Source organism: Rutidosis leptorrhynchoides, chromosome 2 (genome assembly GCF_046630445.1).
Source record: "Rutidosis leptorrhynchoides isolate AG116_Rl617_1_P2 chromosome 2, CSIRO_AGI_Rlap_v1, whole genome shotgun sequence".
Classification (NCBI taxonomy): Eukaryota; Viridiplantae; Streptophyta; class Magnoliopsida; order Asterales; family Asteraceae; genus Rutidosis; species Rutidosis leptorrhynchoides.
Window position 1 is genome coordinate 25867330 of NC_092334.1, and position 16870 is coordinate 25884199.

General features: G+C 33.1%; 1 protein-coding gene across 1 annotated transcript; it reads right to left on the reverse strand.

Moving 5' to 3' along the window:
* Positions 1 to 3378: 3378 nt before the first annotated feature.
* On the reverse strand, positions 3379 to 4461 carry LOC139887720 (uncharacterized). Its single transcript, XM_071870782.1, has one exon. The coding sequence runs from the start codon at positions 4459 to 4461 to the stop codon at positions 3379 to 3381; it is 1083 nt and encodes a 360-aa protein (XP_071726883.1).
* Positions 4462 to 16870: the final 12409 nt, after the last annotated feature.

Consider the following 16870-nt stretch of genomic DNA (forward strand, 5'->3'; position numbering starts at 1 on the left):
ATATATATATATATACATATATATATATATATATATATATATATATATATATATATATATATATATATATACATATATATATATATATATACACACACACACACACGCGCACACACATACATATATATATATATATATATATATATATATATATATATATATATATATATAACTATTTATAACGGTGTAATATATAACTAAAAGGTCATCCTAAAAAAAATACAACTAATTTATAATCAATTACTTGTTTTTCCTCTGGGACGACATATCGCCCCTAAAGAATTTAATAAATTATTTATTAATTAATAATTAATATTTTAATAATTTTTCCTTGGAAGACACGTCGTCCCTATATGTCGTCCAGAATAGGCGTTCTCTATGTCAAATAGAAAAGTCAAAGTGAGATCCATAGTCGTTCGAAAAAAATGGTTTCGTCCGGAAAGACTTTCTGGGATGAATTATTCTGGACGGCATGTTGAGCACGACATGTTGTCCGGAAAGATCTTCTTGGTCGATGTATCGTTCACGAAGGTCGGCCTATGTAGTCCCGAAAGGCTGGTTAAGTGTTTAAATTTTAAAGAGGGTAGGCATCCCCTCCGGACTATCTTATCCTCCGCTCATGTATGACGTTAAATTTATGGAAAAAACTCAAGACGGACAGAGGGGATAAACGACCGTGAGAAGTGGTCTAAGGTTATGGTTCCCCGGTTAGAGCCGGTTAGAGATTGACATTTTTGGCACCATGATGTTTAATCGTTTCACTTTCTACATTATTTTTAAGGCAAAAAGATATCCTAAAAGCATCCTAATTATTGATGGAAAATCAATATATATTGGTCTCTTTTTACTAGTGCAAACCAACCCTACTTCACTTTTTGCAAAGAATGATAATATGATTAAACATGCCATCAAAGAAAGAACTAAATTTAGAGTTTAGAGTATATACATATTTTGAGATGGCCCTATCCTCAAAACTCAAAAGTGTTTTTTGCCACTACTTGCACTCAAAGCAACTTTACTTCTAAACAACTCCTTCCTTTCCCTTTATCTCCCTTTGTTGTTAAGGTTACAAAGTGAAAAGTAACACTGCTTTATAGATGGTAAACATATCGATAAGATTATGTGAATATTATTAGATATATTCTCTCTTTGTTGTTATTAAAAATTGGGTTATGTATATGTTTTTCCAGCACTATATGTTGTTTTTATAATTATAACATTTTTTTTAAAGAGCAACACGATCACTTTATACTCGTGGAATATGGGATATTTTTTGTTGTACTCTTACGAGCAAAGTTGTCTAAAAGTTCATGTTTTTCATGATGGAACAATACTAGTAATGATAAAAGAAGACATGATACGTAATATGAACAGGAATTTAGGCCATGCCAAACTTTCCACCTTGCATGACTTTTTGCTTAATTGAAAAGGCTTTGGCACCTATCATCTTTTTAAACGGTTGATTTCACAAACAAGAATAAATAAAAATAAAAAGATGAATATTTCACTTGAAAAAGAGACCAAAGAAAGCTACTTTCCAATTAGTGCACTATATACCTTTGGAATTATAGTTCACTTCTTATTTTGAAATGAATTTCCTTATGCTTTACACACAAGCATTCAACTTTTCATGTGAGAAATTTAACTAAAAGTTCTTAAGCTATCAACCTGCCCTTTTGGATACACTTGTAAAAGGACAACCATATGTCTACTTTATTTGTTTGTTAAGTTCTTTTATTCATTCATAAAGGTTTATAGTTGCTTTCAAAAGGTGAGACAATTCGTTAATAGAACTTTGAGTACTTTCTTATGAGGGACCATCAAAGGCCATTCAACCTAATAACGAGTGGTCTCCGGTGACACCATAGTGTCTTCGAGCATAAACAAAATAGACAATCGCATAGGGTCTAAAAATTTAGAAGTATCCAAAATTTTGAATATATAAATATTTTTCTCAATATATTTTTTTTTTAAAAGCAAACATTTTATTAATCTATACACAAGTAGTACGTACACAATATGAAGGCCACAATACACACGCCTCCATCAACTCGAGTCTTAATACACGCATATTGTCATTGTTGCCAAGATAGTAACATTTGACACTATTACACTATTACACTATTACACTATTACACAAGAAAACTAGACGGATTTTTCAACCAAGTATGCCAATCAATTTGCTTCGATTTGCATCTTTTCGCGATCTATTCATAGCTCATCACTTGTATTTCACTTGGTGCCACTGGTGTCGTCCAACATTTATTTTTAAAAATCTTTTGGTTGCGATTTTTCCAAATAAGGTAACCACATGTCCACTCGACCGTCTGCCATATCTTCGTACCTAAATTTGACATCGCAATATATTTAATTAAATTAAATAAAAAATTGCCAATTAATGTTAAAATACCTTGTTTATAATAGTTAAATACAATGTATGTAATTAAATAAATAAATTGGAGTATTATTTTTTGATGCGTAGTAAAAAATTTTAACGTGTATATGAGTCCATTTTTATATTTGTCTAGGGTCTTTAAATTGTTGAGACGGCCCTCGGTACACCAATAGTTTGATTTTTTTTAAAGTACTATTTAAATTATATAGAATTTCATAAATTTTTAACTACACGACATCATATATATTTGAGGTTTATAGCTTTTTAGGTAAACATGTACTAAAATGCCTTTGAAATATAATTAAATTTGAAGAAAATTTTGGCCCACTATGATTTTTACTCTTATATTCACCACTCGATCATTTAAAACTTATATCATATAATCTTCTAAGATCGTCGATTGTTTTATAAACATCGAAAGATAGTTAATAAAAATGATATGCTTGGACAAAAACACGAAACAGTGAAACACAATGAACATGTTAATTAGACATATGGATTATAGCAAGCAAGTCGCACATTGTTGATTCGAACAGGAAATTACGAAAGACGAAATCGATAGGGAAGTTTGTGAAGTAACTTTTTGATAATACACTCAAAGTGGTCATAAAACATTCCCTAGGGACGTTACTTTAAACCTTCACCAAAAAAAGCGTCGACATTAATTGAGCAAAAAAGGTTGACTTTATTGCTTAAACATATCACAATATGGTTTACTTTTGTCAATAAAGCACCACCCAAAAACACTTTGAATGCCATAAATGGAGGACAACCCTAAAACGTGTAACTGTAGCAATTAAGACTTCTATGGTCTTCCCTTCTGAATGATGACCATTGCATATCCAATTAATATATATATATATATATATATATATATATATATATATATATATATATATATATATATATATATTTTGGAACAACTCAAATTTTATTAAAAAAAAAACAACCCTCCTAGCAATGAGCTAGGAAAGGCCAAACAATTACAACGGCTTTATGAGCCACTCGTTCCAAGTAACATTACTTTTTCCTCTACTACTATACCAACTAAAAGAAGTAAAACAAATGGAATCAAAAAGTAAGAGCTTCTTCATCGGAGGTCGGAATATCACACTGTTCCTATACGTCCAAATATGCCATATGAGCGCAGCCACAATAGTATAGAGTTTGTCTTTCACGTCCATTCTTTCCCGCCAATCGTCAAACCAAGCGATCCATTCGGCCCATTCTGAAAATATTGGAAGGTCCACATCCACCCACATTCTCGTCCGTCTCAAAAGATCTGCAGCTATGTTACAATCAAAAAGAACATGTTTTAATGTCTCCACGCAATAGTTACATGAAACACACCCTATTTGTTGAATCTCTAAGCATCGTCGGGATAGATTCAAACGAGTAGGAAATTTATCCAACGCTACCCGCCAAAGAAGAATATTTATTTTCCGTGGTACACACTTGACCCATCTAGTAAACGGGTTAACCGAAGGGAGTAAACAAGTGTCAATATATGTTCTCGTATCCGCAACAGTGAATGCAGTATCATTATCTAAAACCCACCCCCATGAGTCACTATTATTAGACAAAGAAATACTCCCAATATTCAACATCAGTTCATTGAGTAAAGATCGGTTCCTATCTCCAATATCATTTCTATTCCAAGACCACGACCACACTCCATTTTCCTTTCGATCCGCCAAGGAACAATTCTTATCCGTTTCTAAATGATATAGCCGACGATATTTATTTTTAAGCATGCCATCACCCCTCCAATTATAAAGCCAAAATCTTATGGACTTACCATCACCAACCTTTGCGCGAATGACATTAGATGGCAGACTCCCATCTTGTTTAGCCTTATTAAATGCATTAATAATATTCGACCAAATTCCACTACATGTTAACTTTGATCCATCTAAACCTCCAAATTCTACATGAATCGCTTTCACCACGTTAGCCCATATAGCACTCGTTTGACCCAAAAAACACCACAACCATTTACACATAAGAGACAAGTTGAATGCACGTAAACTCCCAACATTTAAACCACCGTTATCAAAAGATTCCATCGCTTGATTCCATTCTATCCAATGCATTTTTCTTTTACTATCGAACCACCCCAAAAAAATTGAGCCCGAAGCATCTCAATCTTTTTAACCACCGTTTCAGGGCATCGGAATAAAGATAGGAAATATTTTTTTTGAAAAATAATGAAAATTGTTATATAGAAATTAACAAAACGTCCTTAACCAAAAAAATACAAGCACTTATGAGTTATGACCACTGCATATCCAATTAAATTGTCATATAATACAACAACAATACTTAACTTTAAAAATGCAAAGTAAGTAAATAATAAAATAATTTGCATACCTAACAATAAATCACGCTATATAAATAGTTAAAGAAAAATGCTAAGGATAGCTGATAATGCTAAAAACGAACATATATTTCATAGCATTATCCTTCAAGAAAGACAAACTTTTAGTTGCAATTGTTCTATTTACAAGTGATATTCGTTTAAATAATAAAAGGTGAAGACAAAAGACAGATTCGACGATTTGAAGACGTGTCACGACCCTACTTTTTCCGTTATCTTTTACCGTTAATTATTTAACGACCGTTAACTGTTATTCGTGCCACGTCATTTCTATGACCTATATTATTATTTTTGTAATAATATATTAATTATTATATTATGTGTTGTATGAATATTTGTATTCATATCTTAAATTGTACGTTTCTACGTGTCGCGGATTTCTATCCGGCGAATCTTTTCGATTTTCAAACCAACGGTAGAGCTTTTGGGATTTTTAAGTCCTAATTATTTTAAATATGATATTTTAATGTCATATGATTATATATAGTGTTTATATATTTTATCCGTCGCGTAGTTGTTATCTCTCCGAAAAATCAATCGCGTAGTAGCGTTTTCGCGTTTCGGGCTTCGATCGGGCGTTCGAGCCACAAGCAATTAGTCATTTATCAATTTTGAGCCAAAAGGGGGCCCACCCTACCCATGGAAAACCGGACACCCTTTATGGGGGAGGTTTAGTTTTAATTTTTTTTTGATAAATTCCATTTACACATCATTTTATTTCATTCTTATTATTTTCTCTCAAAATTTCCTTTCTTCTTTCTCCTCCCTTTTTTGGCCGCCACTTTTCTCACCATCATCATTTTCAATTGATCATCATCTAGAGCTTGGATCAAGGGGCTTTTAACATCAACGGATTTCTCTCGTTCTCCTCTACACGTTCATATCATTTGATTATTGATTAGGGTATAAACCCTAACCCTAGAACTTTTAATTTTTCTTTATTTTTCTGTATTTTGATTATATTTTAATAGTATGATGATTACTTGTTGTTGTAATGGTGTTTGTATGCATAGAATTACTCATAAACACATGTTTTCGGTTTGATAAAATTGGGACAGCAGCTATTTCGTGTATTTCTGATATTTTGACTGTTATAAAAGTTAAAATAAAGTATCTAGATGAGTTTCTCTCATCAAGACATTAACTTTAGACTCCGGATTCATGTCGTTTCGATTCCCGGAGCCCTAGATATGATCAAAATGATATTTTGTTAAAATTGAAAAGTGATATTGGTATAAACCAGGTTTGGTCCGACTTTGTGACCATATTTGGTGACTTTAGGATGTGTTAGTGTGTTAGGATCAATGATGGGACGAACTTTCATGTTCGGGTCATCTAAATCCGAGCCACGAATCACCCGTTAAGTCAAAAACACGATTTTGATTGAATTAAAGTTTCAAGTGGTGTCATGGATGATCATCACGACTTGTGGCCTGTTCTTGGTGTGTTCTTGAGTGTACCAAAGTGTCGGGTGGTTTGATTAGGCGGAGATATATGTAAGGCACGCCGAAAACCGACACCCGGGGCTCAAGATACGACCCGATGAACTTTTGATTTAAAATTTATGATTAACTATTAAACTTATGATAAAAATAATGGATTTCATTATCATTTAATTACTTATGATAAAAAAAGTAATTATTATTATTTAAGACTTATGATATATATTTATTATATCATTTAATTATTACTTGTGATTTAATTAAAATTTTAATTAAACTTTTAATTAATAATACTTTTATTATTAATGGAAAATACTTATGGTAAGTATTAAACTTATATTATGAGATTATTATAATGAGACTTATAATAAGGATTAAATAATTATTTAATTATTATAACGCTTAGTTATTATTTAATTATAATTTAATTATTAAATACTTATGATTTAATAATTATAATTAGAAACTTATGATATGATTAATAATTCATTATTAATTAATAATACTTATGATATGATTTAAAATTTATTATTAATTAATAATACTTATATTATGACTAATATTTAATTAATTAATTAAATACTTATGTTATATTAATTATATCATTTAAACTTATATTAACTTTAATAATTCATTTTAATTTAATTAAACTTATGTTATGACATAATTAGACATATTTAACTTTAATAAACATTATAACTTACATTATTATTACAACTTACACTTTTAAAATTTAGGTTGACTATGTTTGACCAAGGTTGACTTTTAAGTTGACTTCTGGTTGACTTTGACTTTCAGTTGACTTTTGTTGACTTTCTAAATAAGGAAACTTCCCTAACTTAAAACTTTCTAAAAATAGAAACTTTCTAAATTTGGAAACTTTCCAAAAATAGAAACTTTCCAAAAATAGAAACTTTTCAAAAATAGAAACTTTCCAAAAATGGAAACCTGCTAAAAATAGAAACTTTCTAAAAATAGAAAGTGTGTGTCCGTACGCTGTTTCGATCAAACCGATGCATGTTGAGTATTGTTCTATGTCTACTTGCAACATGTACAATAGCTATCATACTAAGACTTGACCTAAGTTAGTTATTTATATCGACCTGCTTTATTTATAGGTCGACGTTGTGATCATTCCTGATCACTTTACTTCATTTGCTGTTCACATATTTGTGTGGTTACTTCGTTTGCTATTAAGGTGAGTTATAGTCCCCTTTTTCTATTTAAATCTTTTGGGATGAGAATACATGCAATTTATTTTATATTTTGGACACAAGTGGAGGTTGGTTTAAATTATTCATTGTGAGTTGAACAAAAATATTCCCTATTCTGGTAACTGTAATCACTGGTTTCTACTGGTGAACGCGAATCCTACGGATAGATCTATCGGGTTTGACAACCCCATTTCGAGCTAGTCGTGATAGTAATTTATAATCGGAATGTTTAGTACTTCGTAATTTGTTGTAGATACACTTGTTCGGTGTATATTATTTATTGTGTTTGGAAAGGGTAAATAAATGGTTAAGTGGTTACTAGGTGGCTCACGAAAAATGGAATAATGTTTTTATATGTTTTCTAGCATATAATTTGGTGGTCCAAAAAAGAGTTTTTATGTTTTCAAACATAAAGTTTTATTTGTTCAAATTAAATATTGTTTGCAATATTAAACCTATAACTCACTCAACATTTTTGTTGACAGTTACTCGCATGTTTTATTCTCAGGTTCATGATTGATTGCTTCCGCTGTGCTTAGAGAGTCTGCATATTTTTGATTACAGCTTTTGTTAAACAATAACTTGCATTCTATTTTGATACATTTAATAGTGGATGCTGTTGACTTTGTTTTGGTCAACTTTTAGATAAGTAATAATGTATGGTTTTTCTAAACTTACATATTTTGATAGGTTTCCTTTATAGGAAATCATTTTTAAATAAAGAATGCAAGGTTATTTATTAAATTCATATAGAGTTATGATCAAGCTGTGGGACCAAGATAACGATGGTCATCAAGTGTACTTTGACGGGTCGTTAAAGTTGGTATCAGAGCTCTGGTTGTAGGGAATTAGGCTACATTGATGTCGTTACCCGAGTCAATAGGGTGCATTAGTGAGTCTAGTCTACAGCCCGACCTATTATATATTATTATATGTGATTATTTATATCGTATTGGTATGTATATTGTTATCATACATACATCTCTTTTATGTTCTGAATCCAGGAGGAACTCTCATTCCGATTTAAACGTATTCTCCGACTCACACGAGTTTATCTTTTATAAGAACACCTCGGATAGTGAAATCGAGGGATGTCATCCTTGACTTCTAAAATTCTCGACATTCCTATGTCATCTAATATGGTTATGTATATAACGTTTGAGTTATATTACCCGAGATGTCATTCTTTACTTCTAAAGGCTCGACATTTCAATGCCAGCTATTATGTTTAGGTATATAACATTCTTGTTATATTACGTGCCTTTGTGCCGTTGTGCCGTTGTGCTTTGGTTTTTGAACCGGAAAACATCATTCTTGACTTTTAGATATTCTTGGTACTTCGAAGACATTTTTATGTCATCGTTATTCCTATTCATTACTTTTGATGTTTTGTCTCTTGTGCTATCCTTAGCACATTGTTTAAGAAATTATTTTAGAGAAATTGTGTGGAAATTCGAGGTTGATCGCGTATCCTGACCTCATGTAGTGCTATTGGAATGGAACTATGAATTAGTGAAATATAATGGCGTTTGGCCAACGTGATTATATTACGTTAATTCATAAAGAAGTCCCAATATTGTGACATGAGGAATAGAAAGCACGCCAAACAAAATTTTACACCACTCAATCAGAAATTCCGAGGTATTACATGGGTAGGGAAAACATTCATTATCTTATTTGTTGATATACGAGAAGCTCGTTTTAACCGGATTATCTATCTCATGCTCTATCCTTCATAACTCGCTTGTTAGCAACAGCTTCGCTCGGGAACAGTTTTGGCCCAAGGACTTATGTCCTGATATTAGTCAAAACAACATTTAACTCATTAGTTTTCATGACCTCGTAACATTATGTCGCACGACGATTCAAGTCCTTTACTCGATATTCCACGATCTTACTTCAACTTGTAACCTCTGAATACAGATACTCTGTTTATCATCGGGAGTTTTACACATTTGTTTAATTGGGCGGTTCTCACGGGATTTATGGGAAAAATAAAAGTAATGAAATATTTTGTCATGTATACAATTTATAAAATGATATATGTATGTATGGATTCAAAAGAATAAATTTACCCTTACCTATTTCGGCTAGTATATACTAAATTATACCTCCAAAATTATTTTAAAACCACTCATTTATTGAGCTGTTTAACTAAGTCAATTTGTTTTTATATAAAATGGTACACGTTGTACATGCTTCTAAATTTACCAAGAACTTCGTTCCGTTTATGTTGTCACATCAAACGTTTAAAGTTTTTTTTTCAAAACCCCTTTTGATTGATCTTATCAAATTTTCGCATTACTCTATAGAGTATTTGGATCACGGTTCTTCTTATTCTCCGTTTAAGGATGAAACTTACCATTAAGTTCGTTGATAGAAACTCTTATACCACTTTGGATTCCGGTTTTATAAAATTTGTTGGAAAGTCTTTGCGCTCGTAAAATTTTCCCTCTTATGTTTGGACATGGCCGAAACGCGGACCGATAAATCAATTTTCTGGGGTACACTCGGTGGTCACCCTATTGTAGAAAAGGCGCTATGTGGGTTTCTACCCCAACTGTTGTTATAGTGAGTATCATGGATATATATATTACACTAGACCGTTTGAGGAGTTTCTACTCTCAATATTCACTGTCAACCGCAACACCCTCGAAAACATCAATCCTATGATCCAATACTTTGAGGTGCACGAAATTATTTTTGGAGATTCATCTCACCTGAAGTCGGCCATTCTTTATAACCCATGATTCGCGTTCTTTTCATCCGCACATCAATTTAAGAATATGGATGAATCCTAGATTTCCTCGCTCCTTGTGCTAGGAAGTTCACCCTCGTTTAAAGATCACACATTCCGTACGTCTTCCTTTCGGAAATGTAATGAAAATTTACTTTGAAGTCCATGATCCTCGTTATCTCCTTTGAGAGAATTGCCTTAGATATCTATGCCACCGATGTGACTACTCCATATATTTCTTCCTTCATTGTTGCAACTATATTTCATTCGTCCCAGTTCGTCCCCTTGGGGAGCTCCTATTTTGTTTGTCAAGAAGAAAGATGGTTCGTTCCGATTGTGTATTGATTATCGTGAGTTAAACAAGCGTACTATTAAGAATCGTTACCCTTTTCCGAGAATTGATGATCTGTTCGATCAACTTCAAGGTTCGTCTGTTTATTCTAAGATCGATCTTCGTTCCGGTTATCATCAACTGCGTGTTAAAGAAACTGATGTTCCGAAAACCGCTTCCCGCACCCGTTATGATCACTATGAATTCCTTGTTATGCTGTTCGAATTGACAAATACACCTGCTGTGTTCATGGACCTCATGAACCGTGTGTGTAGACCCTATCTGGACAAATTCGTTATTGTTTTCATCGATGAAATCCTTATTTATTCCAAGAGTGATGAAGAGCACGAAGAACATTTGAAGTCGGTCCTTGATTTGTTGAGGACGGAAGAGTTGTACGCTAAGTTCTCTAAGTGCGTGTTCTGGTTGAAAGAAGTTCAATTCCTTGGACATGTTGTTGGTAAGAAGGGAATTCAAGTTGATCCTGCTAAGAATAAGGCGAATGAGAAGTGGGAAATTCCGAAAACTCCTACTCAGATTCGCCAGTTCCTAGGTTTGGCAGGCTATTATAGAAGGTTCATTCAAGATTTTTCACGAGTAGCGAAATCTCTGACTGCTTTAACGCATAAGGGGAAGAAGTATGAGTGGAAGGATGAACAAGAGACTGCTTTTCAAACCCCGAGGAAGAAATTGACTACCCCTCCGATATTATCGCTACCTGAGGGTAATGATTATTTTGTCGTCTATTGTGATGCATCGCGTCAGGGCTTTGGTTGTGTTTTGATGCAACGAAAGAAACTTATTGCGTACGCGTACGTCAGTTGAAGATTCACGAGAAGAATTATACAACCCATGATTTAGAGTTGGGAGCTGTTGTGTTTGCGCTTAAGATTTGGAGACATTATCTTTATGGGGTCAAAAGTACAGTGTACACTGATCACAAAAGACTTCAACATATCCTTGATCAGAAACAGTCGAATATGAGGCAACGAAGATGGATTGAGACATTGAACGATTATGATTGTGAACTTTTATATCATCCGGGGAAGGCTAATGTTGTGGCCGATACATTAAGTCGTAAAGAGAGGACTGAACCTCATAGGTTTAGGGCCTTAAATATGACCATTCGAACAAACCTCGCAAGGCAGATTCTTGCAGCTTAATAAGAAGCCTTGAAGGAGGAGAATTTTGTAATGGGAAGGTCCGAGGCTTGATTAAACAGTTAGAGGTACGAACCGATGGTACTCGGTATTTTGCAGGACGCCTTTGGGTTCCGAAGTTTGGTGATCTGCGACAACTTATTCTAGAGGAGGCTCATAAGTCTAGGTACTCTATTCATCCTGGTTCAGGAAAGATGTATCATGATCTTAAGGAGCTGTATTGGTGGCCTAATTTGAAAGCTGATGTGGCTACGTATGTAGCTAAGTGTTTGACATGTGCTAAGGTTAAAGCTGAACATCAGAAACCGTCTGGACTTTTGGTGCAACCTAAGATTCCCGAGTGGAAGTGGGAAGGTATTACAACAGATTTTATTACGAAGTTACTGCGAGATGTGGGTGGTTATGATACCATTTGGGTGATTGTTGACCGACTCACAAAATCAGCTCATTTCTTACCGATTAAGGAAACAGATTCGATAGAGAAGCTTACTCGTTTGTAATTGAAGGAGATTGTTTCAGGGCATGGTGTTCCTGTACCTTTTATTTCAGACCGAGACAGTCGATTTATATCGAGGTTTTGGCACCCCTTTACAGGAAGCTTTGGGAATTAAATTGGATATGAGCACCGCTTATCATCCACAGACGGATGGTCAGAGTGAAAGGACCATTCAAACTTTGGAAGACATGTTACGAGCATGCGTGATTGATTTTGGTAATGGGTGGGATAGATACTTTCCATTGGCTGAATTTTCTTATAATAACAGTTATCATGGAAGTATTGAAGCTGCACCGTTTGAAGCTCTGTATGGTAAAAAGTGTAGGTCTCCTATCTGTTGAAATGAGGTTGGGGATGCTCAACTCACAGGCCCAGAAGTTATTCATGAGACTACCGAGAAAATCGTACAGATTAAAGAAAGATTGAGAACCGCCAGAAATCGGCAAAAGAGTTATGCCAATAAGTGAAGGAACGATATTGAATTTCAGGTCAGTAACCGTGTTATGTTAAAGGTTTCACCTTGGAAGGGTGTGATACGTTTTGGTAAAAGAGGAAAGTTGAGTCCTCGTTTTGTTAGACCTTTTGAGATTATTGAGAGAGTTGGACCGGCGGCTTATCGTTTGAAGTTGCCACAAGAACACAGTGCCGTTCACGATGTTTTTCTTGTATCGAATTTGAATAAGTATTTGGCCGAGGCCGATGAAACTATTCCTCTGGAGGAACTTCATGTTGATAAACAACTCCATTTTATTGAGGAACCTGTCAAAAATATGGACCGAGAGGTTAAGACTCTCAAGCAGAGCAAAATTCCTATTGTTGAGTTAGGTGGAACGCCAGACGCGGTCCCAAGTTCACTTGGGAGCGTGGAGGTCAGATGAGGCAGAAGTACCCGCATTTGTTCCCAGATGCCGAGTCAACCCCTGCACCTGCTTAAATTTCGGGACGAAATTTCCGTAACGGGAAGGTACTGTCACGACCCTACTTTTTCCGTTATCTTTTACCGTTAATTATTTAATGACCGTTAACTGTTATTCATGCCACATCATTTCTATGACCTATATTATTATTTTTGTAATAATATATTAATTATTATGTGTTGTATGAATATTTGTATTCATATCTTAAATTGTACGTTTCTACGTGTCGCGGATTTCTATCCAGCGAATCTTTTCGATTTTCAAACCAACGGTCGAGCTTTTGGGATTTTTAAGTCCTAATTAATTTAAATATGATATTTTAATGTCATATGATTATATATAGTGTTTATATATTTTATCCGTCGCGTAGTTGTTATCTCTCCGAAAAATCAATCGCGTAGTAGCGTTTTCGCGTTTCGGGCTTCGATCGGGCATTTGGGCCACAAGCAATTAGTCATTTATCAATTTTGGGCCAAAAGGGGGCCCACCCTACCCATGGAAAACCGGACACCCTTTATGGGGGAGGTTTAGTTTTAATTTTTTTATGATAAATTCCATTTACACATCATTTTATTTCATTCTTATTATTTTCTCTCAAAATTTCCTTTCTTCTTTCTCCTCCCTTTTTTGGCCACCACTTTTCTCACCATCATCATTTTCAATTGATCATCATCTAGAGCTTGGATCAAGGGGCTTTTAACATCAACGGATTTCTCTCGTTCTCCTCTACACGTTCATATCATTTGATTATTGATTAGGGTATAAACCCTAACCCTAGAACTTTTAATTTTTCTTTATTTTTCTGTATTTTGATTATATTTTAATAGTATGATGATGATTACTTGTTGTTGTAATCGTGTTTGTATGCATAGAATTACTCATAAACACATGTTTTCGGTTTGATAAAATTGGGACAGCAGCTATTTCGTGTATTTCTGATATTTTGACTGTTATAAAAGTTAAAATAAAGTATTTAGATGAGTTCCTCTCATCAAGACATTAACTTTAGACTCCGGATTCATGTCGTTTCGATTCCCGGAGCCCTAGATATGATCAAAATGATATTTTGTTAAAATTGAAAAGTGATATTGGTATGAACCAGGTTTGGTCCGACTTTGTGACCATATTTGGTGACTTTAGGATGTGTTAGTGTGTTAGGATCAATGATGGGATGAACTTTCATGTTCGGGTCATCTAAATCCGAGCCACGAATCACCCGTTACGTCTAAAACACGATTTTGATTGAATTAAAGTTTCAAGTGGTTTCATGGCTGATCATCACGACTTGTGGCCTGTTCTTGGTGTGTTTTTGAGTGTACCAAAGTGTCGGGTGGTTTGATTAGGCGGAGATATATGTAAGGCTCGCCGAAAACCGACACCCGGGGCTCAAGATACGACCCGATGAACTTTTGATTTAAAATTTATGATTAACTATTAAACTTATGATAAAAATAATGGATTTCATTATCATTTAATTACTTATGATAAAAAAAGTAATTATTATTATTTAAGACTTATGATATATATTTATTATATCATTTAATTATTACTTGTGATTTAATTAAAATTTTAATTAAACTTTTAATTAATAATACTTTTATTATTAATGGAAAATACTTATGGTAAGTATTAAACTTATATTATGAGATTATTATAATGAGACTTATAATAAGGATTAAATAATTATTTAATTATTATAAGGCTTATTTATTATTTAATTATAATTTAATTATTAAATACTTATGATTTAATAATTATAATTAGAAACTTATGATATGATTAATAATTCATTATTAATTAATAATACTTATGATATGATTTAAAATTTATTATTAATTATTAATACTTATATTATGACTAATATTTAATTAATTAATTAAATACTTATGTTATATTAATTATATCATTTAAACTTATATTAACTTTAATAATTCATTTTAATTTAATTAAACTTATGTTATGACATAATTAGACATATTTAACTTTAATAAACATTATAACTTACATTATTATTACAACATACACTTTTAAAATTTACGTTGACTATGTTTGACCAAGGTTGACTTTTGAGTTGACTTCTGGTTGACTTTGACTTTCAATTGACTTTTGTTGACTTTCTAAATAAGGAAACTTCCCTAACTTAAAACTTTCTAAAAATAGAAACTTTCTAAATTTGGAAACTTTCCAAAAATAGAAACTTTCCAAAAATAGAAACTTTCCAAAAATGGAAACCTGCTAAAAATAGAAACTTTCTAAAAATAGAAAGTGTGTGTCTGTACGCTGTTCCGATCAAACCGATGCATGTTGAGTATTGTTCTATGTCTACTTGCAACATGTACAATAGCTATCATACTAAGACTTGATCTAAGTTAGTTATTTATATCGACCTGCTTTATTTATAGGTCGGCGTTGTGATCATTCCTGATCACTTTACTTCATTTGCTGTTCGCATATTTGTGTGGTTACTTCGTTTGCTATTAAGGTGAGTTATAGTCCCATTTTTCTATTTTAAATCTTTTGGGATGAGAATACATGCAATTTATTTATATTTTGGACACAAGTGGAAGTTGGTTTAAATTATTCATTGTGAGTTGAACAAAAATATTCCCTAGTCTGGTAACTGTAATCACTGGTTTCTACTGGTGAACGCGAATCCTATGGATAGATCTATCGGGTTTGACAACCCCATTTCGAGCTAGTCGCGCTAGCAATTTATAATCGGAATGTTTAGTACTTCGTAATTTGTTGTAGATACACTTGTTCGGTGTATATTATTTATTGTGTTTGGCAAGGGTAAATAAATGGTTAAGTGGTTACCAGGTGGCTCACGAAAAATGGAATAATGTTTTTATATGTTTTCTAGCATATAATTTGGTGGTCCAAAAAGGAGTTTTTATGTTTTCAAATATAAAGTTTTATTTGTTCAAATTAAATATTGTTTACAATATTAAACCTATAACTCACTCAACATTTTTGTTGACAGTTACTCGCATGTTTTATTCTCAGGTTCATGATTGATTGCTTCCGCTGTGCTTAGAGAGTCTGCATATTTTTGATTGCAGCTTTTGTTAAATAATAACTTGCATTTTATTTTGATACATTTAATAGTGGATGCTGTTGACTTTGTTTTGGTCAACTTTTAGATAAGTAATAATGTATGGTTTTTCTAAACTTACATATTTTGATAGGTTTCCTTTATAGGAAATCATTTTTAAATAAAGAATGCAAGGTTATTTATTAAATTCATATAGAGTTATGATCAAGCTGTGGGACCAAGATAACGATGGTCGTTAAGTGTACTCTGACGGGTCGTTAAAAGATGCAAATGACCAAAAAGCTCAAACGTACAAGATACAATCCAAGTGGTTCAATTTATTGATAAGAAACGTCTAAAAGTTACAAGAGTACGAGCCGCAAAACGCAAAGTACAAAATATTAAATTGTACGCAAGGACGTTCGAAAATTTGGAACCGGGACATGAACCAACTATCAACGCGCGATGCAACGGAGCTAAAATTACAAGTCAACTATGCACACAAATATAATATAATATATAAATAATTCTATAAATTATTTATATTATATTTATATTAAAAATTGTCGGCAAATAAAAAACAAAAGTGTGTGAGCTGTCCCAGGGGGCCATGCGATCGCATGGCCTGGAAGCACAAATTCCATGCGATCGCATGGCAGCTAAAGTCAGGCCAGGTCTATAAATTGGAACGAATTCAGCCGAATTTATGTACACCATATCATATATCTTACTCTCTCTCAATATATTTATATTTATATTTATAATTT

Bases quoted from the DNA above. Each gene is read 5' to 3' on its own strand.
- LOC139887720 (XM_071870782.1), bottom strand. From the start codon at position 4,461: ATGGAATCTTTTGATAACGGTGGTTTAAATGTTGGGAGTTTACGTGCA.